This window comes from Rhinopithecus roxellana, chromosome 15 (assembly GCF_007565055.1).
Source record: "Rhinopithecus roxellana isolate Shanxi Qingling chromosome 15, ASM756505v1, whole genome shotgun sequence".
NCBI classification, from domain to species: domain Eukaryota; kingdom Metazoa; phylum Chordata; class Mammalia; order Primates; family Cercopithecidae; genus Rhinopithecus; species Rhinopithecus roxellana.
Genome location: NC_044563.1, coordinates 26,864,510 through 26,889,397, shown reverse-complemented (window position 1 = coordinate 26,889,397; position 24,888 = coordinate 26,864,510). Strand labels below are relative to the sequence as shown.

Sequence of the window (24,888 nt, the reverse complement as noted above, 5' to 3'; positions counted from 1 at the left end):
CATTTTTTCTGGTAGCTATCTTCATTTTCATTTTGTAAATCAATAAATGAGAAAAAGTCCCTAAAAGTCATTCAGCTAATCAATGGCTGAGCTGAGATTTGAGCTCAAAATTACAGAGTTTTTTGGCCAGGCAAGGTGGCTCACGCCTGTAATCCCAGCACTTTGGGAGGCCGAGACAGGCGGATCACGAGGTCAGGCGATAGAGACCATCCTGGCGAACACTGGGAAACGCTGTCTCTACTAAAAATACAAAAAAATTAGCTGGGCGTGGTGGTGGGCTCCTGTAGTCCCAGCTACTCAGGAGGCTGAGGCAGGAGAATGGCGTGAAGCTGGGAGGCGCAGCTTGCAGTGAGTGGAGATCGCGCCACTGCACTCCAGCCTGGGCGACACAGGGAGACTTCATCTCAAAAAAAAAAAAAAAAAAAAAAAAAATCATAGTTTTTTTTTACTACACTGGAAGGTGAAGTGGAAGTCTGAATTCTGTACTACTGATAAAGAAATTTCTAAACTATGACAAAAGACTGTATACATTTGTATTTGTAAAGAACAAATTTGTTTTTGTAGTTATTTAAAACAGATGCATAAGTCAAATCTGTTGAATCTGTAAGTCACAATAGATTTTCCTGATAATATTTTTCCTCTTCTGCCATCTTTTCCCTTCTGCTGTATACTCTGACCAATATTTACATAGACTCAAGGAAAGGGCATACATTTCACAACATTCCAAGTAAATATAGTTGGGAAAGTATTCGCTATAGACAGAAGTACTTGTGGGTATATGTATGTGCATTTGACTATTACCTCATAACCACATAATTCCATAAAATATTGTTTAGATTATCATTTCCAATAACTTTGCCTATTGGCATGAAAAATTAAAAGTATGCATCTGGACATATTAAAAGTTGTTCACCTTCTCTGAGAGTTCTTTCAGTAAAATGACTGTCATTACTCAGCTGTGATTTAAATCTGCCCCTTCCTAAGATTTAAAGTGTTATCTGGAGACAGAAAGATTACACTGAGTACAATACTCTCATTCTCCTCCTAGTGCAGGTTTTTTGTCTTTGTTTTTGTTTTAGCTATACACAAACTATTATTTTCAAATTTTAGGATAAGATTACTGTGAACTCATGAACACCAAGTGATTCCTACTATAACGGGTTCTTTTTCATGTCCTATTTATTAAGTGAGATAAACATAGCAGGGTCTCCAAGGAGTACAATAGGATAGACTCGATCGCCCAAAAAATAGTACTTGAGCACCCACTATGACTCTAGCACTGAGTCGAGTTCCTTTGTGGGGATTGAAAGTTAGTTCTAGTTAAATAATTGCCATTTGGCTTGTGCCAAACAGTGCTTTACATATATTATTATTCCTTAACAACAATTTTGTTACATAGATCCCCATTCTAGAGAATGATTCCCATTCTACAGAAGAAGAAACTAAGTCCTAGAATGTCAGGCACCTTAGTGGTGAGACAACTCTACTAAGCAGGTAGCAAAGTCAGGATTGACTATCTTGGTTGTCTAGCACCAACTACGTCGTGCCTTGTCACATAAACGATTTCCTTTTTAACTATTTATTTATTTTTGAGACAAAGTCTGACTCTAACGCCCAGGCTGGAGTGCAATGTCATGATCAGAGCTCACTGCATCCTCAACTTCCTGGGCTCAGGTGATCCTCCCACCTCAGCTTCCAAAGTAAGTAGCTGTAACCACAGGTACACACCGCCATGATGCCTGGCTCATTTTCTTTCTTTTTTTTTTTTTTTTCAGAGATGGCTTTTGGGCATGTTGCCCAGGCTGGTCTCAAATTCCTCATCCGCCCCAGCCTCCCAAAGTACTAGGATTACAGACATGAGCCACCACGCCCAGTCCTGTTCAAATTTTTGTCTTAATATCTAGCACATAGAGTCACTTTGCAAACTTAGGATGGAAATATCTGCAACTGATGCACTAGGGGGTTACAATAACACTGGGAAGAAAGCTATAAATTACAAAAGATGCCATAATGCTTTTGGAAGACTTTCTGGGGTATTTGCAAACCCGCATCATCCAAGGCCCAAATGCTATGGCTGACTGGCAACATCACTGATGAACTACAAAATCAGTTCAAGCAGAGTGAATTGTTAGATCTCAAACTACAGACTACAAAGTAAATAATGACTTAAATATATCCAACTGTATGGTGTCTGGCAGCAATCACTTTGGCAGTACAAACAAGCTGTGAATGTGTGCATGTGTGTGTGATTGTGTAAAGTGGAATGAGTAAATGCTTGTTGGGGAAGACAACAAAGGGCTTCAGGGCTGGGCCCTACCTGATACACACAGGATAACACATTGGAGAACCTATACTTTAAAAAATCAGCCACTGACGCATTTAGTAAGCTGAAATTCTCTTATTCATATACATTAATTAGGTTAATATATTAATCATCAATTTCTAGTGCATCAGTTAGTGTTTTAGAAACCAAACAAACCTGAATCAAAAAGACATAATCTCTACTTTCACGGGACTCAAATGTCAGTGGGTAGAGATAAACGGCAAAAAAATATGTAATTGGTTAGGAGATGAAAAGTGCTCTGAGGGAAAATAAAGCAGGCAGAGTGGATAGAGAGTTTTGGTAGACACAGAGTACTGTTTTATAGAGTATTCAGAAAAGCCTCTTCAAGAGGGTAGCATCTGAGCAGAGAAGTGCATGCAATGAGGGAGGGAGCCAAGCAGAAATCTCAGCTAAGTATCTTTGAGACACAGAAACGGGAATGCCAGTGCTCTGAGACTGGCACGGACTTGATGTATTTCATGAACGGCAGGGAAGTTAGAGAGAAAGGAGTGGCAGCAATAAGACAGTGAAGTAGTAAGAGATGAGTCATTGCGATCTCACAGGGAAACACTTTTTCAGTGCACAGTAGGCCATGGTAAGGATTTTAGAATTCATTCTCAGCTAAGACTTCACCATCTTCCCAGTAATGCCTTGTTTGGAGTGTTATGCAAAAACCAGTTTGGGAGAAAAAGAACAGCAAAGGCAGGAAAAGGACATGGTTATTGTGAGGGGGCATAATAGGTGGTTCTACATGGGTCTTAGAACTTTTTGTCTTTTAGTCATGGCCCCACAATTCAGCCTTCACTGTGAAAATAAACTCCAAGCTTTTACAGAATTGAAAAGAGCCTGCCATTTTCCAGTAATCTACTTGTCTGAATTTCTAGAAACTATGGACATAGACATGAACAAACTAAACAAATACATTTATTAAAAAGCCAATCCTCTTATGAGATGAGTCGTTTGACATTACCTCTTTTCTTGGTTAAGATGCATGGTCCAACCCTTTGATCCATCCCAATCCCCAATAGCCTATTTGCATTGTAATTGGTAACCAGTGGTAACCAGATATTAAGGAAGGTTAGGTGTATTTTGAGGCCTTCAGTGATCAGGCCTGTGAAAGAAGTATAGGCATGTATGCTCTGGACTCTAGAGATGGGAATGGATCAACAAGGGAGAAAAGTCCAGAACCTACATGGAGTACTTACATTAGCCAAATGTAGATAGGAATTCTTCTTTTTTTGTTATAGAGTGCTCTGTGCATGGTACATGGATTTTAAAATGAGAGGAGGAAAACCAAAAGGAGTTCATTACTTCATTTAAAAATTAATTAGACTTAATTAAAATTTTAATTTTAGTTTAATTTTAATAAAATTTAATTTAATATTTATAAAATTTGACTTTAATAACATTTTAATTTTTGATAAAAAGAATTTCACCATGCTGAAATGATTTAATTAGACTAATTCCAGATTTTTCAAACTCTAAGAGTACTTCTATTCTGATGTTTCTATAAATTTCTCAAAAGTTACCCTTTAATCATGAGGCCAGGCAACTGTCATGCTGCTGTAACAGGTAAAATTAGTTAAAGTTGAATTGTCAAGCAACAAGAATATGCATTTTTGGAATAATTTTGCATATTTAATTTTCATTAAAATATTTTTAGTAACATATCCTGATACAATAGTACCATGCTACTTTTGATACCTTAAAGTAGCATATCATTTTCTGAGGGTAGCAAAATAAAGAAGAAAAACGGTAGGCTTAGGAAAGAGCAATTCTCAATTTCAAATTCTGTCTTTGTAGTTGTTTAGCTATATGCCTGAAAAAGGGATGTTAAAAATAATACATTGATATTTTAACTATTGTTAAATTAAATTATGTGTAATTTAATTTTGGAAGATGTAATTTCTGATCTTGATTGTGCATCGAAATTACCTTAGCTCTCTTAAATTAATGATTTTCTAATGCTGTTTGAGGGGTTGGCTGGATAAGAATTACTAGAGAGTATCTTTGAATGATTTGTTTTAAATACAGATTTCTTAGCCCAACAAAGGAGATTCTGAACAGGACTCAAGAATCTGTATAGTTTTTTTGCCAGGTGTGGTGGCTCATGCCTGTAATCCCAGCACTTTGGGAGGCTGAGGCGGGTGGATCTCTTGAGGTCAGGAGTTCGAGACCAGCCTGGCCAATATGGTGAAACCCCATCTCTACTAAAAATGCAAAAATTAGCCAGGTGAGGTGATGTGCCCCCAACTACTTGGAAGGCTGAGGCACGAGAATCGCTTGAATAGAGGAGGCAGAGGTTGCTGTGAGCTGAGATCCTGCCACTGTGCTCCAGCCTGGGAGACACAGTGAGACTCCATCTCAAAAAACAAAAAAATTAAAAATAAAAAAGAATCTTTAGTTTTTCAAAAGTGTTCCAGGTGATTTGATGCATAGTAAAAATAGAAAATACTATTTTAAATTACTTTCATGACCTGTAAGTGAACTTGTAACCAAATTTTGATTGTTTTAGCCCATATTTTTCTCCCCAGTTAAATATTTATTTAGGAATGCTATGATCCACCTATTTTGAAATGTTTAGAAAATGTATAGTCTTTGGTTATAAGTGTAAATTAAACTAAGTGCTGCAAACTTGAAATACATTAAAAATATGATCCCAATAACAAAAAATAATTTTGAGCACATACAGTAAGCAAGATGCTAGGTGGTGAATAAAATATTTCGCATTTATTTAAAGACTTGGACATACAAAAATGAGGAAGCTACAGTCCTTGTTCATAAGGAGCTTACACTCTGATAACGGGAGAAATGACATATCCTAAGCACTGTAACAGAAGAATATTCACAAAATGGATTGCTTAATTCTTCAGAAGAATCTGATTGGAGGAATAATGTCCAAACACCCTGCGAGAAGAATAAACACAAAATTCAATTCTACATACGTTATTGAAAAAAATGCTTTATGAAGGAAGTGACCCTTAACTGTAATTTTCAAAGATAAAGAGATATTCACCAAGAAGACAAATTAAGAATGGCATTCCAGGAAGCACTGTGGAGAAAGAGACAGGGTTACAGCAAAGTTCCCTGGGGGACAAGCAAAAGTGGTTCTGTAGCTTGGAGTACAGAGTGATTGGAAAGAGATGTAGCAAGAGACAATTTTTGCCAAAAAGAGAACGGAAAAGTGGTTTTAAACAATGGAGGGCCTCCCAGGCCAGGCTAATGAACTTAGAATTTATACCCAGTAAATACAATAGAAACCCATTAAACAGCCTCAAGCACATGGTAATCACATTTACTATATAAAAAAGATTCTTCCAATAGTCCTGTGAAAGGGATATAGGAAGAGTTTAGATTAGAGACAGGAAGAGTTTAGATTAGAGACAGGAAGACTAACCAGTTGGAAGCCCGCTGCAACTGTCCAAGCTAAAAATGACAACTAGCTGAACTAAGGAAGGAGAAGCAAGGATGATGAGCAAAAATGAATAAGAAAAATGTTACAGAAGCAAAATTCACAACAGTTAGTCACTGATACTGTTAAGGAGATAAAATAAATAATTAAGGACTAGTTTAAGGTTTCTGGCTATGTACAGAAACAGAACTATGTTAAAAGTTCCTAATCAAAAAAAAAAAAAAAAAGTCTGACTGATTTAAACTATTTTTCCATGTCTATATTTTGTAATTCTATGTACATGGATTATATTTGAAAAGCAATTTTGATCAATAAAATATTAATCTAAGTCCTTCATTTGGAGAAAATGATGGTACAGGGATCCTGTAGTCAATCTATTAACAACCAAAAAGCATATTTTTATTAGCTGTCTATTTTGTTTTGGTCTGAAAATAGCATAACAAAAGGTAGCATTTCATTTTCTAAATGAATACTTTTGATGGTATAATATTTCACATTAATGGTTTTAATCTAGCCCTACTTGATTAAATCCGCAGGTTAATCCTGTATATTCAGGTGAATCAGAGGGCTATTTAATAATCTGTGATGTGCTTTAACATCCTGAATAGAAAGAGAATGCATAAATTCAGAAGATCATTGTTATTTTATACTAATTAAATCTGAGGAATATAACCATCTTCTTACATTGTTTATGTTGGCTGTATTATAGTTCACTTCCTTTGCACTCAATTCATTTTATAATCTTCTCCTGAGTTAGTTGCAAAAGCAAAGGAGAAATATTTATGGTCTATTCCACTTCTCAAAATCCCTGAATCTTTATGCTAAATTGCCCAATAAGTAGAAATAGATATTTACAAAAATAGGAGGTAGCTTCTGGTTTCTCCCAGGAACTATGATTGTTTTATAGCACTAAGAAGTTACATGGGTTCTAGTTTTCAATTAAGTGGAGCTGGTGAGATGTTGAGGCTCTCAAAAGGTTGCTTCTATGATTCAAATAATACTCTCCTCACTTGCCTTCTGAGTTCAGCCTTTGTTTTCTGTAAAATGCAAGTGCTTTGGAGGAAATAATACATTAAGCCTCATTAAACAAATAACTTAAGAGCAAGTTGTATTGGAACTTTATAAGAGAAAGAGAAAGCCGTAGGTATGAGAACCAGTTGTGATTCCAGGGAAGGTGTGGTAACTGAGAAGGGGGTAGGAGGTGGAGAAGAGTGAGAGTTTAAGGGATTGAACATTAAGAAGTAACTGGAATAATATAAAACTGGAGTCTGGTTCAACAATGAAAATTTCAGCCATATCTTGATTTCTGCAATGTCAGTGATAATATAAAGAACTATTTTGGGCTGCGCACAGTGGCTCATGCCTGTAATCCCAGCACTTTGGAAGGCCGAGGCGGGTGGATCACGAGGTCAGGAGTTCAAAACCAGCCTGGTCAGCATGGTGAAACCCCATCTCTACTAAAAATACAAAAACTAGCTGGGTGTGATGGCACGTGCCTGTAGTCCCAGCTACTCGGGAGGCTGATAATCGCTTCAACCCAGGAGGCAGAGGTTGTGGTGAGCCAAGATCTCGCCACTGCACTCCAGCCTGGGCAACAGAATGAGACTCCACCTCAAAAAAATTTTTAAAAAAATTTAAAAAAGAACTATTTTGTAGGAAAACATTTGAGGATAAACCTCCCATTCTGTTCAAATGCAGGTTCTGTCATGAGGTCTGTCTGACAAGTTTTCAGCTTATTTGAGAATATAGTTATTTTATAAGGTGGAAACTAAGTACTGAATCTTGGACCTGGAGTTTCTGTTCTAGGAGCTGTCATGCTTGCCTTCTAAAGTAAAACTTAATTAACCATATTTGGCTTCTTCATTTTCCTTTCCCTGTCTTCAAAAATATTAAGCCAGTTCATTAATCTATTCAAGATGTTTTTGAAGATCAGTATATCTTTGCAACAAATTACCAAACAAAACAAAACAAAAAAACAGAAACACAGGGTGTTTCTATAAAGGCAATAATAATTAATGGGAGGAGAAGATAATTAAGGGACATGAAACTATTGGGGTGGTGCAAATGTAATTGCGATTCTTGCCATTATTTTCAATGGCAAGAATCGCAATAACTTTGGTACCAACCTACATTAACACTGATTACCTCAACAGGTACCATTAGGTTTACAGTAAGAAGGGAGATGGGTGGCATTATGAATTGAGGAAAGTGGCTTTTATTTAGCATTTCCAACGTTTTTATACTTCACTACTTTTTGTAATATCAATGTGCTGATTTTATAATTCATAGCTATAAAAGATAAAATAATTACATACCTTAAAAGGACATTAAAAAGAGTAAGACATTTTAAAAATAAGATTACTGAAAATTATCATAGTGGTATGATTTCTGCATGAATTAATTAAAAATGTTTAAAAACTTTTTCATATTACTAGACATATTTGATATAAAGGAAAAATACAAAACAGTGATTCTCTTTCTCTCCAAAGATGGCCCTGAGCATTTAAATATTTATGAATGGGTAATAGAAAACTTTTTTTAAAAAGAGTAAAAAATGAATACCAATCAATGCAGATGTGATATAAAGAATTTAGGAAGAAAAAAGAAAAGACTGTCACTGTTTTCATATCTTGAATTGAAGAGAAACAAATGATCAAACTTAAAGATGAAGAAAATGGAGAAAAGTAAAAGTTGGTATTTTGCGATTGGAAATATGAGTATAGGTAGTCTTATAAAGGGAAATGAAATTTTAAAATATCGAAGGGCAGCAAGTGTAGAGAAAGTTAACATTTATTACCATCTTTTATGCACTAGAGAGGTTACTCATTTAATCTTTCAATATCCCTATGTGTTATTTTTATCTCCCTCATTTAAAAGATCCAGAAATTACCGCTCATAGATGTTAAGTGATATCGCCAGCATTACACAGATCAAATAGGAAATTTCTGCTTTGCTTTTGTCCAAAGTCGAGTGATTTTAGTAAAGGCACCATTGAAGAACTGAAAAACGTGTGTGTGTGTGTGTGTGTGTGTGTGTGTGTGTGTGTGTAATATACTGACAGAAGCTTGGACAGTATTGTGAAAGCCAGGGGAGAGAGGGAAGCACACATGAGAACAGAAGGAATATGGTGTATATGTGCTGGGATGCTGCATCCACTGATAAATCTTTTCTTTACTTGGCAAAAGACAAAACTCAAAAAGTGACCTAATGTTGCTACTTATATGGCTGTGGTTATATGGATAACTCATAAAGTAAAGAAAAAAAAGACAGAAAATGCATTTCATTCCTAATTTGTTCTTCATTTTATATAAATAGTAGGACGTTTTAAAAGCAAGGTTTTTTTCTGATTATAAATCAACACCTATATACAGAGATAAATATTCAAACGATCAGAAAAAGTTACATTCTTTTTACAGGATATAATATAAATAGAATAGAATGGAAATGTAGAGAGTGGCCGGGCGCGGTGGCTCAAGCCTGTAATCCCAGCACTTTGGGAGGCCGAGACGGGCGGATCACGAGGTCAGGAGATGGAGACGATCCTGGCTAACATGGTGAAACCCCGTCTCTACTAAAAAATGCAAAAAACTAGCCAGGCGAGGTGGCAGGCGCCTGTAGTCCCAGCTACTCGGGAGGCTGAGGCAGGAGAATGGCGTAAACCCGGGAGGCGGAGTTTGCAGTGAGCAGAGATCCGGTCACTGCACCCCAGCCTGGGCGACAGAGCCAGACTCCATCTCAAAAAAAAAAAAAAAAAAAAGAAATGTAGAGAGTGATGTCAGAAAGAAGGTTGACTACGGTTACCTGGCACTCATCCTTCCCCAACAAAAAGGAACCAAAGCAACAAATAAACCACTATATTGTAACTAAAGTGACTGAAGTAGTGTGCTAGGCAGCACCAGAGGAATGGTAAAATCTATGTGGAGTACAGACACCAAGGATACCATAGAGAGAGAGGAAGATACCCTACCTCTACCACTGTCTCTTCCTTACCAGAATTAGCTTAGAGTCGGGGGGGATTTCTTCCTATGGAGAAAACATAAGCCAAAGATCCTCAGTGGTCCCCATTGCCACCACAAACACCAGCAATACTTGCTACAGGAGAGACCCTAATCCTCAGAGGCCTCAAATCCAGTCTGGAGAGTAGCCAAGGTCTGTGCAACTGCATTGCTTCATTGTAAGAGCCCACCGTGAGCATCTCCCACACTGTGACCTAGGCTGCTATGGTACAGTACTATTTTGAACCTGGACCCATGTATACAGTGTGTCTTGCCCTGGGGATCAGCAGCTACCGACTTTCCATTCCTCAGGCCCTGCCATCATACTACCACAGTGCCTACAGTACCATGACCTCAGCTGCCCAGAACATAGGCCAGATTGGAAGACTGAGACCCTGGCATCCAAACCCATGTGGCGTGTGTCACAACCTTCCAATAAACAGGTGAACCTGCACAGCAGGAAAGCTGCTGAACAGCCTGCTAGCCATCACATCCATGTGCACCTATGCTGCACTGTCTGCCAACCCTGTGAGTGCTTATACCTAGCCTGACAGCCAGTCCTATGGTGAATACACCCCAGAAGCAACTGCTTCAACCTGACTGGCTCCCCTCCCAGTGCCTGCATATGTTCATGTACAGCCTGAAAGCGGGTCCTGCAGCAGCAGTATCCCCAGGACAGCTTGCTATAGCCTGCCTGGCTCAAGTGCATGCATGTTCCTCTATGGCCTGACAGGTGGTCCTGGGGTGATCCTGTCCCTTCAGACAGAACTTTGCAAAACCACCCAGTGCCACTGCACCCATGAGCATCTGTGCTTGGCTTCTGATAGTCACTCTGGAAATGGCCACTGCCTCTGGAGGAAACTCACCAGACAGCTTGTTGGCCCTCTGCAGCTTCCTTGTCTGGCTAACATCCAGCCTGCTGCCCCAGCCCCAAGCAAAACCACATTATTGCCCTTATAGTCAGCCATACACTAGGCTTCTGAGACAACATCACAGACATCACTGACAAGTATTGTAGCTAAAGAAACAGCATGAAGATCACATTACAGACTCCACTCAGAACCAAAGCCAAAGCTCCTCTGGGACCACCTACCAAAGAAAGTTTCTTCCTACAAATGCTATTCTATAAAACCAGAAAGAGAAATTTACACTAGATGTGCAGATATCAACATAAGGACACAAGAAACACAAAACAGCAAGAAAATATGACACCTCCAAAGAAACACAGTAAGTCTCTAGTGACAGACCCCAAAGAAAAGAACATTTATGAAATTCCTGAAAAAGCATTGTAAATAATGATCTTAAGAAAATGCAGTGAGATACAAGAGAGCACAGACAAATGATTCAATGAAATCAGAAAAATAACTAATGATCTGAATGAGAAATACAACAACAACAAAAAAGATATATAAAAAAGAACCAAACAGAAATCTTGGAGCTGAACAATTCAATAAATACAACAAAAAATACAATTGACAGTTCTAACAACACACTGAATCAAAGAATATATTTTTAAGCTTGAATACAGGTCTTTTAAAATAACCCAGTCAGAGAAAAATAAATAAACAAATAAGCATAAAGAAAGCCCATGAGACTTATGAAACACCATTAAGTGAACAAATGTTCCCATTATAGGATTATTAGAGAGAGAAGAGGTGGAGAAAGACACAGAAAGCCTATTTAACAGGACAATAGACAGAAACTTCCCAAATATTGGGAGATGTATTTATATCTGAATAGATTCAGGAAGCTCAAAAGTCCCCTATTAGATTCAACTCAAAATGATCCTCTTCAAAGTACTCATTAATTAAACTGCCAAAAGTCAAAGAGAAGATTCTAAAATCTGCAAGAAAAAACTTTCAAGTTATATATAAAGGAAGCCCCTATTAGACTATCAGCAGAGTTCTCAACAGAAACTTTGCAGGCCAGAAGAAAATAGGTTGTTATACTTAAAGTGCTGAAAGGAAAAAAAAAAAAAATCTGTCAGGCAATAATACTATATACATCAAAGCTATCCTTCAGAAATGAAGGAGAAATAAAGGCCTATCCAGACAAACAAATGCTGAGGGAATTCATCACCACTAGACTGGCCTTACAAGAAATGCTAGAGAAAATGCTACAATTGGAAACAAAAAGAATATAATTATTGTCAAGAAAACTTGTAAAAGCATAAAACTTAACAGTAGATACAAATTCATAAATCAAACTCAGAATAATCCATTGAAATAACGGTGCTATGTAAACTTTCAATCATCTAGTATGAAAGGTTTAAATTCAAATAAAAAACTACAGCAGCCAGAATTAGTGGCTTAAGAACACCTAATAGATAAAGAAGTAAAAATTAAACGACAGGAATATAAATTATGGGGGAGGGAAAAAGTCTAGGGTATTTTTTTCTGTTTGTTTGTTTGTTTGTTTTTGAGACGGAGTCTCGCTCTGTCGTCCAGGCGGGAGTGCAGTGGCGCCATCTCCACTCACTGCAAGGTCTGCCTCCTGGGTTCACGCCATTCTCCTGCCTCAGCCTCCCGTGTAGCTGGGACTACAGGTGCCTGCCACTGCGCCCGGCTAATTTTTGTATTTTTAGTAGAGATGGGGTTTCACCGTGTTAGTCAGGATGGTCTCGATCTCTTGACCTCGTGATCCGCCCGTCTCAGCCTCCCAAAAGTGCTGGGATTACAGGCGTGAGCCACCGCGCCTGGCCTAGGGTATTTTTTATGTGACCAAAGTTATGTTACTATCAGCTTAAAATAATATATCTACAAGATTATTTAAGTTAGCCCCATGGTAGCCTGAAAGAAAGAAATTACAGCAGTTACACAAATGAAAAGAGGAAGAAAACAAAGCATAGCACCACAGAAAACCATCAAATCACAGAGGTAAACAAACAGAGACACAGAAAGAAACAGATGATCTATAAACAACCAAGAAATCATTAACTAAATGGCAGGAGTAAGTCCTTATCTATCAATGATAACTGTGAGTACAAATGGAACAAATTCTTCAATTAAAACATACTGAGTAGCCAAATGGATTAAAAATATATATCCAACTGTATGCTGTCTACAAAAGATTCACCTCACCATTAAGACAAAGGCAGGCTGAAAGTGAAGGCATGGAAAAAGATATTCCATGCAAATGCAAACCAAAAGTGAGCAGGAAGAGCCATACTTATATCAGATGAAATAGACTGTAAGTCAAAAACTGTTAAAAGACCAAAAAAAAAAAAAAAAAATCATTATATAATGATATAGGGATCCATTCAACAAGAGGGTATAACAATTGGAAATATATATGCACCTAACACCAGAGCACCCAAATATGTACAGCAAATAATATCAGATATAAAGGAAGAGAAAGACAGACTACAATACAATTGTGGGAAACTTCAACACCCCACCCTCAACAATGGATAGATAATCTAGATAGAAAACCAACAAAAAAAATTAGACTTAAACTACACCATAGACCAAATGGACATAACAGATATTTACAGAACATTCCAACCCACAGCTGCAGAGTAAACATTCTTCTCAATCAACTGCATATGGAACATTCTCTAGGGCAGATCACATGTTAGGCCACAAAACTAGTCTTAAGAAATTTAGGAAGACAGAGACCATATCAAGTATCCTTTTAGACCACGATATTATAAAACTGGAAACAAACAAGAAAAACTTAAGAAATTTTACAAACATGAAAATTGAACAGCGTATTTCTAAATAACCAATAATTCAATGAATAAATTAAGAGAGAAATTAAAAAATTACTTGAGACAAATGAGATTGGAAACACATCATACCAAAATCTATGAGACACAGCAAAAGCATTTCTAAGAGAGAAGTTTATAGAAATAAATGCCTAAATAAAAAACAAAGATTCCCAATAACCTGACCATGCAGCTCAAAAAAGTAGAACAAAAAGACAAACGAAACCCCAAATTGTAAATAATAAAGCTTAGAGCAGAAATAAATACAATAGTGACTTTCAAAGTTTTCAAAAATAATCAACGAAATTAACAGTTTTTTTTGAAAAGATTAACAAATATGAGAAACCTTAGACTCACCTCAGAAAAAAGAGAAAAGAACTAATAAATAAAATCAGAGATGAAAAAGGAGACATTACAGGTGACATCACAGAAATACAAACCATCATGAGACTATTATGAACAATTATACACCAAACACTTTATGAACATAGATGAACGGGATAGATTCCTTGACAAATACAAGTTACCAAGATTAAATTAGGAAGAAATAGAAAATCTGAACACTCCAATAATGAGTGAGGAAACTGAATCAGTAACAGTCATCTATTGAAAAAAGGCCTAGGACCTAAAATTGAATACCTATATGCAAAAACAAAAAACAAAAAACAACACTATCTTTCACTATATACAAAAATCAACTCAATTGCAATTAAAGACTTAAGTGTAAAACCTAAAACTATTAATCTACTAGAAGAAAATATAGGGGAAATGCTGTATGACATTGGGTTGGGCAAGGATGTTTTTTTAAAAAGACTGCAAAAAGCACAGGAAACAAAACGAAAAACAGATAAATGGGACCACATCAAATTAAAAAGCTTCTACACAGCAAAGGAAACAATAGAATGAACGGTCAACCTACAGAATGGCAGAAAATATTTGCAACTATACATCTGACAAGGGGTTTACATGTAGAATATATAGGGACTTAAATAACAGCAAAAAAACAAATAACCTGATTAGAAAATTGGAAAAATACTTTAATAGGCAGTTCTCAAAAAAATGACATTGAAAGGGTCAACAGGTATGTAAAAAAAAAAAAAAAAAAAAAAAAGATCAACATCCCTAGTCATCACAGAAATGAAAATCAAAACCACAGTAAGATGATACCTCATTCCAGTTAGAACGGCTAGAATCAAAAATACAAAGTAGGTCAGGCGTGGTGGCTCACGCCTGTAATCCCAGCACTTTGGGAGGCCGAGGCAGGCGAATCACCTGAGGTCAGGAGTTCAAGACCAGCCTGACCAACACGGAGAAACACCATCTCTACTAAAAATACAAAATTAGCTGGGTGCGGTGGTACATGCCTGTAATCCCAGCTACGCCGGAGGCTGAGGCAGGAGAATTGCTTGAACCCAGGGGTGGAGTTTGCAGTGAGCCAAGATCGCCCCACTGCACTCCAGCTTGGGCAACAAGAGCAAAACTCCGTTTCAAATAAATAAATACAAAGTAAACTAGCATTGGCTAGGATACAAAGAAAAGGGAACCCTTACACACTGTTGGTGGAATTGTAAATTAGTACAGTCACTGTGGAAAACTCTATGAAGTTTCCTCAGAAAAATAAAAAAAGAGAACTACTATATGATCCATCAATCTCACTCCTGGGTATATATCCAAATAAATGAAATCAGTATGTTGAGGAGATATCTGAATTACTACGTTTATTGCAGCACAATTTACAATAGTGAAGATGTGGAATTAACACATATCCTTCAATGGATGAATAGATGAAGAAAATGTGGTGGGGGCGGGGCCAAATACGGCTGACTAGAAGCAGTGGGGATCGCAGGCTCCCCTCCAAAAGAACCTGTGAATAGCATGTGAATCCTGCACCTGCAAACCAAGGTATCCACGTTCTCTCATCAGAATGGACCAGGCGGTTGCTGTGCCCCATGGAGTGGAAGGAACAGCACTGTGGTGCGGTGGCCCTCCTGAGAGCCACACGTGGTAGGGAAGCCCCCACGTCCCCAGCCAAGGGAGGCAGCGAGTCAGCGTGCTCCTCAGCCTGGGAAACTGTGCTTTTCCAATGGAACTGTTGCAACCCATGGATTTGAAGATTCCACTTGTGAAACCATGCCACCCAGGACTAGGGTCCCAACTATGGAGCTGCACAGATTCTCAACAGCCTCTCAACAAGAATCTGCTTAAGCCTGCTGAATTCCTTGGGGTAGGGGCCACCAGCACCACAGCTGCAGCTGCCTGCTGTCTAAGTCCTTTGAGCTCTTTGAAGGAGGGATGGCAGCCAGCACTGGGACTAATAGCTGCCTAACACACTAAGCTTCTTGGGCAGGGGAAGATGGCAGGCATCTCTATAGCTCCAGGCTGTGCTTTTCCTGTGCTGGAGCCAGGGAGGCTGGATGGTTTGTTCACAAGAGGTGTCCCCCATAGCTCAAAACACAGTCTAATGTGGCAGACTGCAGCCAGAGGACCTCTTCAGGTCTTCTCCTCACTGGGCGGGGCCTCTCTGCAGGAACTCCAATAACTCCAGCCAGGGGCTCAGGGACAGAACTGTGATCTCCCTGGGCCTGGGTCCCTAGGGACAGGGTTGGCTGCAGTTTCTATAAATCAGCAGACTTAGCCTTTCATCCTCTTAATTCTGAGAAATCCAGGCAGCTCAGAAGACTGGGTTTCACCCCAGCAAAGCACACCCCCTCCACCAAGGGACAGTAAAAGTGCTTCCTTATATTGCCCCTGTACCCCGTGCCACCCTCCAACAGGGGGTGTCAGACACCCTATGCAGGAGAAATCCTACTGGCATCAGCTTGGTGCTCCTCAAGGTCAGAGATCTCAGAGGAATGAGCAGGCACCCATCTTTTCTGTTCTCCAGCCTCCCTGAGTAACATCTACAGGCATGGGGGTGAATAGGGCCTGAAGGGAACTCCCAGTCAACTGCAGTAACCCTACAGAAGCGATACCTGACCATTGAAAGAAAAACAAACAAACAGAAAGCAAGAACAACAGCATCATCAACAACAAAAATGTCCCTACAAAAACCCCATCCAAGGGTCAGCAGTCTCAAAGATCGAAACTAGACAAACTCATTAAAATGAGAAAGAATCAATGAAAAAATGCTGAAAACCCAAAAGGCCAGAGTGCCTCCAAATGACTGCAATGCTTCTCTGGCAAGGGCACAGAACTGGACAAAGGATAAGAACAAAGTGACAACAGTAGGCTTCAGACAATGAGTAATAACAAACTCCACTGAGCTAAAGGAACATGTTCTAACCCAATGCAAAGAAGCTAAGAACCTTGGTAAAAGGTTAGAGGAGGTGCTATGTAGAATAACCAATCTAGAGAGGGACATAAATGACCTGATGGAGCTGAAACACACAACACAAGAACTTTGTAAAGCATACACAAGTATCAATAGCTGAATTGAGCAAGTGATTCTATGCACCCAATACAGGAGCACTCAGATTCATAAAGCAAGCTCTTAGAGACCTACAAAGAGACTTAGACTCCCACACAATAATAGTGGCAGGCCTTAATGCCCCCACTGTCAATATTAGAAAGGATGTCAGAGTTTGAAAACCACGTCGCTGAAATAAGGCATGCAGACAAGATTAGAGAAAAAAAGAATGAAAAGGAATGAACAAAGCCTCTGAGAAATAGGGACTATGTAAAAAGACAGAACCCATAATTGATTGGAGTACATAACAGAGATGAGGAGAATGGAAACAAGCTGGAAAACACACTTCTGGATACTATCCAGCAGAATTTCCCCAACTTAGCAAGATAGGCCAACATTCAAATTCAGGAAATACAGAGAACAGCAAGATACTCCACGAGAGCATTAACCCCAAGACATATAATTATCAGAGTCTCCAAGGTCGAAATGAAGGAAAAAAATATTTAGGGAAGTCAGAAAGAAAGGCCAGATCACCTACAAAGGGAAGTCCATCAGACTACCGGTGGACTTCTCAGCTGAAATCCTACAAGCCAGAAGAGAGGGGGGCCAATATTCGACATTCTTAAAGAATTTTCAAACCAATTTCATATCATATCATATGGAATTTCATATCCAGTCAAACTATACTTCATAAGCAAAGGAGAAATAAAATCCTTTCCAGACAAGCAAAAGTTGAGGAATTCCACCACCACCAGACCTGCCTTGCAAGAGCTCCTGAAGGAAGCACTAAATATGGAAAGGAAAAGCTGATACTAGCCACTGCAAAAATACACCAAAATATAAAGATCAATGACACTATGAAGAAACTTCATCAACTAGTGTGCCAGATAACCAAATAGCATCATGATGACAGGATCAAACTCACACATAACAATATTAACCTTAAATGTAAATGGACTAAATGCCCCAATTAAAAGACACAAACTGGCAAATTTGATAAAGACTCAAGACCTATCGGAGTCCTGTATTCAGGAGACCTATCTCATGTGCAAAGACACACATACGCTGAAAATAAAGGGATGAAGGAAAATATACCAAATAGAAAGCCAAAAAAAAAAAAAAAAAAAAAAAAAAAAAAAAAAAAAAAAAAAAAAGCAGGGATTACAATCCTAGCCTCTGAACAGACTTTAAACCAACAAAGAATAGTGGGAGACCTTAACACCCCACTGTCAATATTAGATAGATCAACGAGACAGAAAATTAACAAGGATATTCAGGACTTGAACTCAGCTCTGGACCATGCAGACCTAATAGACATCAATAGAACTCTCCACCCCAGATCAACAGAATATACATTCTTCTCAGCACCACATCACACTTATTCTAAAATTGACCACATAATTGGAAGTAAAACACTCCTTAGCAAATGCAAAAGAATGGAAATAGTAACAAACAGTCTCTCAGACCACAGTGCAAACAAATTAGAGCTCAGGATTAGCAAACAACTACGTAGAAAGTGAACAATCTGCTCCTGAATGACTATTGGGTAAATAACAAAATTAAGGCAGAAATAAATAAGTTCTTTGAAACCAATGAGAACAAAGACACAATGTACAAGAATCTCTCGGACACAGCTAAAGCACTGTTTAGAGGGAAATTTATAGCACTAAATGCCCACAAGAGAAAGTGAGAAAGATCTAAAATCAACACCCTAACAATCACAATTTAAAGAACTAGAGAAGCAAGAGCAAACAAATTCAAAACTAGCAGATGACAAGAAATAACTAAGATCAGAGCAGAATAGAAGGAGATAGAGACATGAAAATCCCTTCAAAAAATCAATGAATCCAAGAGCTGGTTTTTTGAAAACATTAACAAAATAGACCACTAGCCAGACTAATAAAGAAGAAAAGAGAGAATAATCAAATAGACACAATAAAAAATGATAAAGGGAGATCACCACTGATCCCACAGAAATACAAACTACCATCAGAGAATACTATAAACACCTCTGCACAAATAAACTAGAAAATCTAGAAGAAAGTGATGAATTCCTGGACACATACACCCTCCCAAGACTAAACCTGGAAGAAGTCAAATCCCTGAATAGACCAGTAATATGTTCTGAAATTGAGGCAGTAATTAATAGCCTACCAACCAAAAAAAGCCCAGGACTAGATGAATTCACAGCAGAATTCTACCAGAGGTACAAAGAGGAGCTGGTACCATTCCTTCTGAAACTATTCCAAACATTAGAAAAAGAGGGACTCCTCCCTAATTCATTTTATGAGTCCAGAATCATCCTGATACCAAAACCTGGCAGAGAAACAACAAAAAAGGAAAATTTCAGGCCAATATCCCTGACAATCATTGATGCAAAAATCCTCAATACAATACTGGCAAACTGAATCCAGCAGCACATCAAAAAACTTACCCACCACCATCAAGTTGGCTTCATCCCTGGGATACAAGGCTGGTTCAACATATGCAAATCAATAAACATAATCCATCATATAAACAGAACCAACGACAAAAATTTGTCTTGGTTATCTCAATGGATGCAGATTATCTCAATAGATGCTGAAAAGACCTTCAATAAAATTCAATATCCCTTCAGGTTAAAAACTCTCAATAAAATGGGTATTGACAGAACATATCTCAAAATAATAAGAGCTATTTAAGAAAAACCCACAGCCAATATCATATTGAATTTGCAAAAGCTGGAAGCATTCCCTTTGAAAATCAATACAAGACAGGATGCCCTGTCTCACCACTCCTATTCAACATAATATTGCAAGTTCTGGCCAGGGCGATCAGGCAAAACAATGAAACAAAGGACATTCTAATAGGAAGAGAGGAAGGCAAATTGTCTGTGTTGCAGATAACATGATCCGATATTTAGAAAACCCCATTGTCTCAACCCCAAAAACTCCTTAAGCTGATAAGTAACTTCAGCAAAGTCTTAGGGTACAAAATCAATATGCAAAAATCACAAGCACTCCTATACAACATCAATAGACAAGCAGAGAGCCAAATCATGAATGAACTCCCATTCACAATTGCTACAAAGAGAAAAAAATTCCTAGGAATATAGATAACAAGGGATCTGAAGGACCTCTTCAAGGAGAACTACAAACCACTGCTCAAGGAAATATGATATGACATAAATGAATGGAAAAACCTTCTATTCTCATGGAAAGGAAGAATCAATATCGTGCAAATGACCATACTGCCCCACGTAATTTACAGATTCAATGCTATTCCCATCAAACTACCATTGACATTCTTCACAGAATTAGAAAAACTACTTTAAGTTTCATATGAAACCAAAGAAGAGCCCGCATAGCCAAGACAATCCTAAGCAAAAAGAACAAAGCTGGAGGCATTACACTACCTGAATTCAAACTATACTACAAGGTTACAGTAACCAAAACAGCATGGTACTAGTATCAAAACAGACATACACACCAATGGAACAGTACAAAGACCTCAGAAATAACATCACATATCTACAACCATCTGAATCTTCAACAAAACTGACAAAAACAAGCAATGGGCAGAGGATTTTTAAAAATCAATAAATGAGTTGATATCATAGAGGAAGTTTTATCAGAGACTGCATTGGGGAGGAGAGGATGGGGAGAGGTTGATCAATGGGTACAAAATTATAATTAGATAGAATAAATAAGTTACAGTGTTCTATTATACAGTAGGGTGACATTGTTTAACACTTAGGTATTTTACATTACAAAAGAGGTAGAAAAGAGGCTTAGATGACCATCGCAAAGAAATGATAATTGCCATGAGGTGATGGTCATACTAAATACCCTGATCAATGAGTTTATCATTATGCAACATACATATGTTCAAAACATCCAATTATACTCCTAAACATGTACGATTATAATATGTGAATTAAAATAAACATACTAGCTAAACAAATACAAATCCCTATGAACAAAAAGTTACACTAAATCAAAAGGGTGTGCCACATTTTTTCTCACTACTGAGGGACCAATATTCTTAATATTTGGTTGTAATTTCTTAACGTTTCAAAATCCAGAAGACTGTATGTGTATTCTAGAAAAAATGGAATCAAGTAAACTTTTATATCCTTATATAACTGTATTTCATGTTCTTAAATAATATTCACATAGCATTTTAATAGTTTATATGATACTACCTTATATAGAATTTGAATAACTTTCTTTTATTTTTGGTTATTTAAGGGGGTCTCTTTTCTAATATCTACTACTCTAAATAATACTATAACTGATAATCTTTCTATATGAATCTTGGATTATTGATAATTCCTTTAAAATAGAATATTGGAAATTAATTTTAAAAAAGATTTGTCCTTTACTAGATTTGAATAGAATATAAGCTTATTGTAGCAAATCTAGAAAATTCAAATATGTGATAAATATTAGACAATATGTAAAGAAAATAAAAATTACTTATATTCTTCAAGCGGTAACTCTAGAAAATATTTTGATCTATACTTGCCATTATTATGTATATAGCTGTAAATGCTCTTTAGTTTGAGTTTTGATACTACCATTGCCAGATATATTTTAAAAATCAGGTTGATGTTTACCCAGGAAGCATTATTTCTTTATCTAAATGCTGGATTAATTTGCACAACAGGTAATTTTTAATTAATTTTTTAAAAAAATGTAATACGGTGCCTATGATAAGACTGCTTTACTAGTTTGTAATATTGTTTTACAATTTCTTTCATGATTGACAATCTACTTAGAATATCTACTTTTACTTTAAGCAGTTGTGACTATTTATCTTTTCCTCAGAAAGGCTTACATTTTCTTGAGAGTTTTCAAACTTACCAGCACGGAAATTACGTGGGTTGGGGAAGGGTGGATGGGGAGACGTCGATCAATGGGTACAAAATTATAATTAGATAGAAGAAATAAATTCTAGTGTTCTATTACACAGTAATATCTTTTTTTTTTTTTTTTTTTTTGAGGCTTGGTCTCATGTTATCATTCAGGCTGGAGTGCAGTAGGGTGATCACAGCTTATTGTAGCCTTGACATCTGCTCTCAATTGATCCTCCCACCTCGGCCTCCTGAGTAGTTGGGACTACAGGTATGCACCACTACATCTGGCTTTAAAAAACTTTTTGTAGCAATGAGATCTCACTATTGCCCAGGCTGGTCTCAAACTGCTGGGCTCAAGTAATCCTCCCGCCTTGACCTCCCAAAGTGTTGGGATTACAGGCATAAGCCACCATGCCTGGACCCTCTTCTAATATTTTAATCTCCTTTATATCTATAAATGTATCTGGTAAGATGATTTGTGGCTATTTACCTATCAAATACCATCAAGTATGGCTTCTCAATGCCCACAGTGGGCAAAAAAATAACATCATATCCATACTCTTTACATACCAGTCACATCTCCAAAGCTAGGCACTGATTTACTTTTCTAATCTTATTTTTCTTTATTCTAATATGTTTCACAGACACTTCTCATTATTTCCTTAAGGGCAAAGAACATGCATTTCTGTGATTCTATCCATTTGTGGGCTGAATTTCTTCAAACAACAATCTCCTTTCTGCTCTTTCTTGGTTGATCAGAATAAGCACCCTCTCTGTTTCTGTTCAAGTCTTCTGATCCACTATCATAAAACTTCTCATGAGCAATAGATGACTTTTTTCTCACCTTACTCAGGGCCCTTTGTGCTTCAACTATTGTGCATTCTTCATTGAATTCTTCAATTTTCTTTCCCCACTAGACTATAAGATCCTGGATAGCAGAACTATGACCAGTTACTATTATTAATTTTTTTGTCAACCAACCTACTTACAATAAGAAATGAATCAATTTAAGATCAAATTGGGCGACTGCTTGTGTGACCTAGAAATAAACACAACTACTTAGTTATTTTTTCCCAGATAATAGGGCCAATTGCAATAACCTCTGTCTACTGAAAAGCTGTCACAGTTCGTACTGATTTTGTTACAAACAAGATGTTTTACTATACACCAGAAAAGTACCAGCAAAAATGTAAAAATCTACAGTGTCTGTGCTGAAAATGACTCTTCCATCAATGTGGTGCTTGTGCAGTGCACAACCTATACTATCTTATATATACTACCATATAAGTTTCCCACTTCTAAAAGTGTATTTTTCAATGTTTATTGTAAATTTTAAATTATGAGTCAAGAGCATAAATTATTTTACGGCTCATTTAGGCATAAGGTAAACAATATTCTCTTTCTACAAATTAAACTGGACCTGAGCAAAGCAAACTCCAGTAGAAGATGTTAACTACTGTCCTCATAATAATGTGTACTCATTTATAACCGTGACTGTTCACTTTTCTCTTAAGATTTTCTCTGATTATTGTTTTAAAGTTGAATAGCAAATGGTCTCAACTCCCTCCAGGCTAAACAAGTAATGTCAGTATCAATCATATTTGGAACCAAATGCATATTATCTATCTATAATACCAACCTTATTACATATGTATTGCTCAGCTATATCAAAGAAATTATCTCATGATGTAAATACACTAACATTAACACTTACTATATGCAAGTTATTTAAGCTCTTTGAATCTCAGTTTCATTATTTACATAATGAAGGATACTGGAGCTGTTGGAAGAATTAAAGATATTATCCTTAATGTGCCAATAGGTGCCTTCTATTTTCAGAGGAAATTGGTTCCCATTGATATACCTTGTTGAAGACATAGGCCTATGCATACTGTTGTGCCATCAACCATGGACATTTTGTCCATAAGTTATTAAGTGCATGTGATGTTGAAACAAAAAGGTGCTTTCTTTGAGTAACTAGCACATAAAAATACTGGAAACATGAGGAACATGGTCATATAAAGAGTCAAAGAAGATAATAAAGGCATAGCAATGCCACAGCATGCCAGACTATGACAAAATGGTATAGTCAGGCAAAATCTGTTATCTTTCTTATAGAACAGAGCAGGTATGCAAAGAGAAGCACTGGGAAAAGGAGAGAAAGGAAAGAAGGTAGAAAGTGAGGGAGGGAAGGAGGGAGAGGGAGTGAGAGGAAGGGAGGGAGAGCAAGGAAGGGAGGGAGAGGATGTGAGAGAGGGAGGGAATAAGGGAGAGAGACAGAAGAGGAGAAGGAAGGAGAGGAGGGGAGGGGAGAGGAAGAGGGCAAGAGAGGGGAGGGGAGGAGAGGAGAGGTGGGAAGAGGAGAGAAGAGGAGAGGAGAGGAGAGGAGGGGAGAGGAGAGGTAGGGAGAGGAGAGGAGAGGAGGAGAGGAATGGACAGAGAAGAGAAGAGGAGAGGGGAGAACAGAAGACAGAAGAGAGAAACGTTAGATTCGGAGAAAGAAAAATGGAGTAACTGCCTTACTGTTTTTCATTTCACACGAAGACTAGTAGATAACAATACTTTGCTTTCAAAAAGATTTTCCCGTATCTTTCCAACAAGTTTTCTTATAAAATGGAGTTTATTGGGACGATTTTAAAGCCCAAACAATTCTTTATTTGTTTGAAAAGTGCATAGCACCATCTCTAGTACACACTAGATACTAAAAGAATGGAAGCTATCACTAATCAGATTATAAACTCAAAAATGCAGGGAAGATAATACAATTGGAATTCATTTTAATTTCAAAAATCTATCATCTAAACCAGAAAGATGAAATCTTTTCTGTTAAACTGAGTTGTCATTGACAGAAATGTGGCTTGGTCTCATTTTGGCTTCCATGTAAATACATTTCAAATATAAAGGAAACATAGACCTCTCCCCTTTCCACCCCTTTTTTATCTACTGAAGAATAACATTATAGACACTTACAAGATTCAGCAACATAATGATTATGAAATTGATACAGACAGCAGCAGCAGATGTTGCAAACTGCCAGTATTGTTTGATGAAATTCCACTTGAATGATGCAAACTGTTCCATGACAACCAGGCGGTACACCACGACTCCAAATACTGCAGTGATCACCAAGGATATCTACAATATTAGAGACCAGAAAAAAAATCTATATTTTACATCATTAACAAGTCAAAAGCAAAACCGTAGATCAA

At 37.5% G+C, this 24,888-nt stretch overlaps 1 protein-coding gene across 3 annotated transcripts in view; it reads right to left on the bottom strand.

Annotated features, from left to right (window-relative positions):
- Positions 1-24,888, bottom strand: part of ANO3 (anoctamin 3) — a 474,780-nt gene that overhangs the window by 39,697 nt on the left and 410,195 nt on the right. For all 3 annotated transcript variants that reach the window (XM_010389365.2, XM_010389364.2, XM_010389366.2), the window contains one exon: positions 24,650-24,814. In XM_010389365.2, the coding sequence (XP_010387667.2) occupies positions 24,650-24,814 (165 nt within the window). The remainder of the gene's footprint in view (positions 1-24,649; positions 24,815-24,888) is intronic.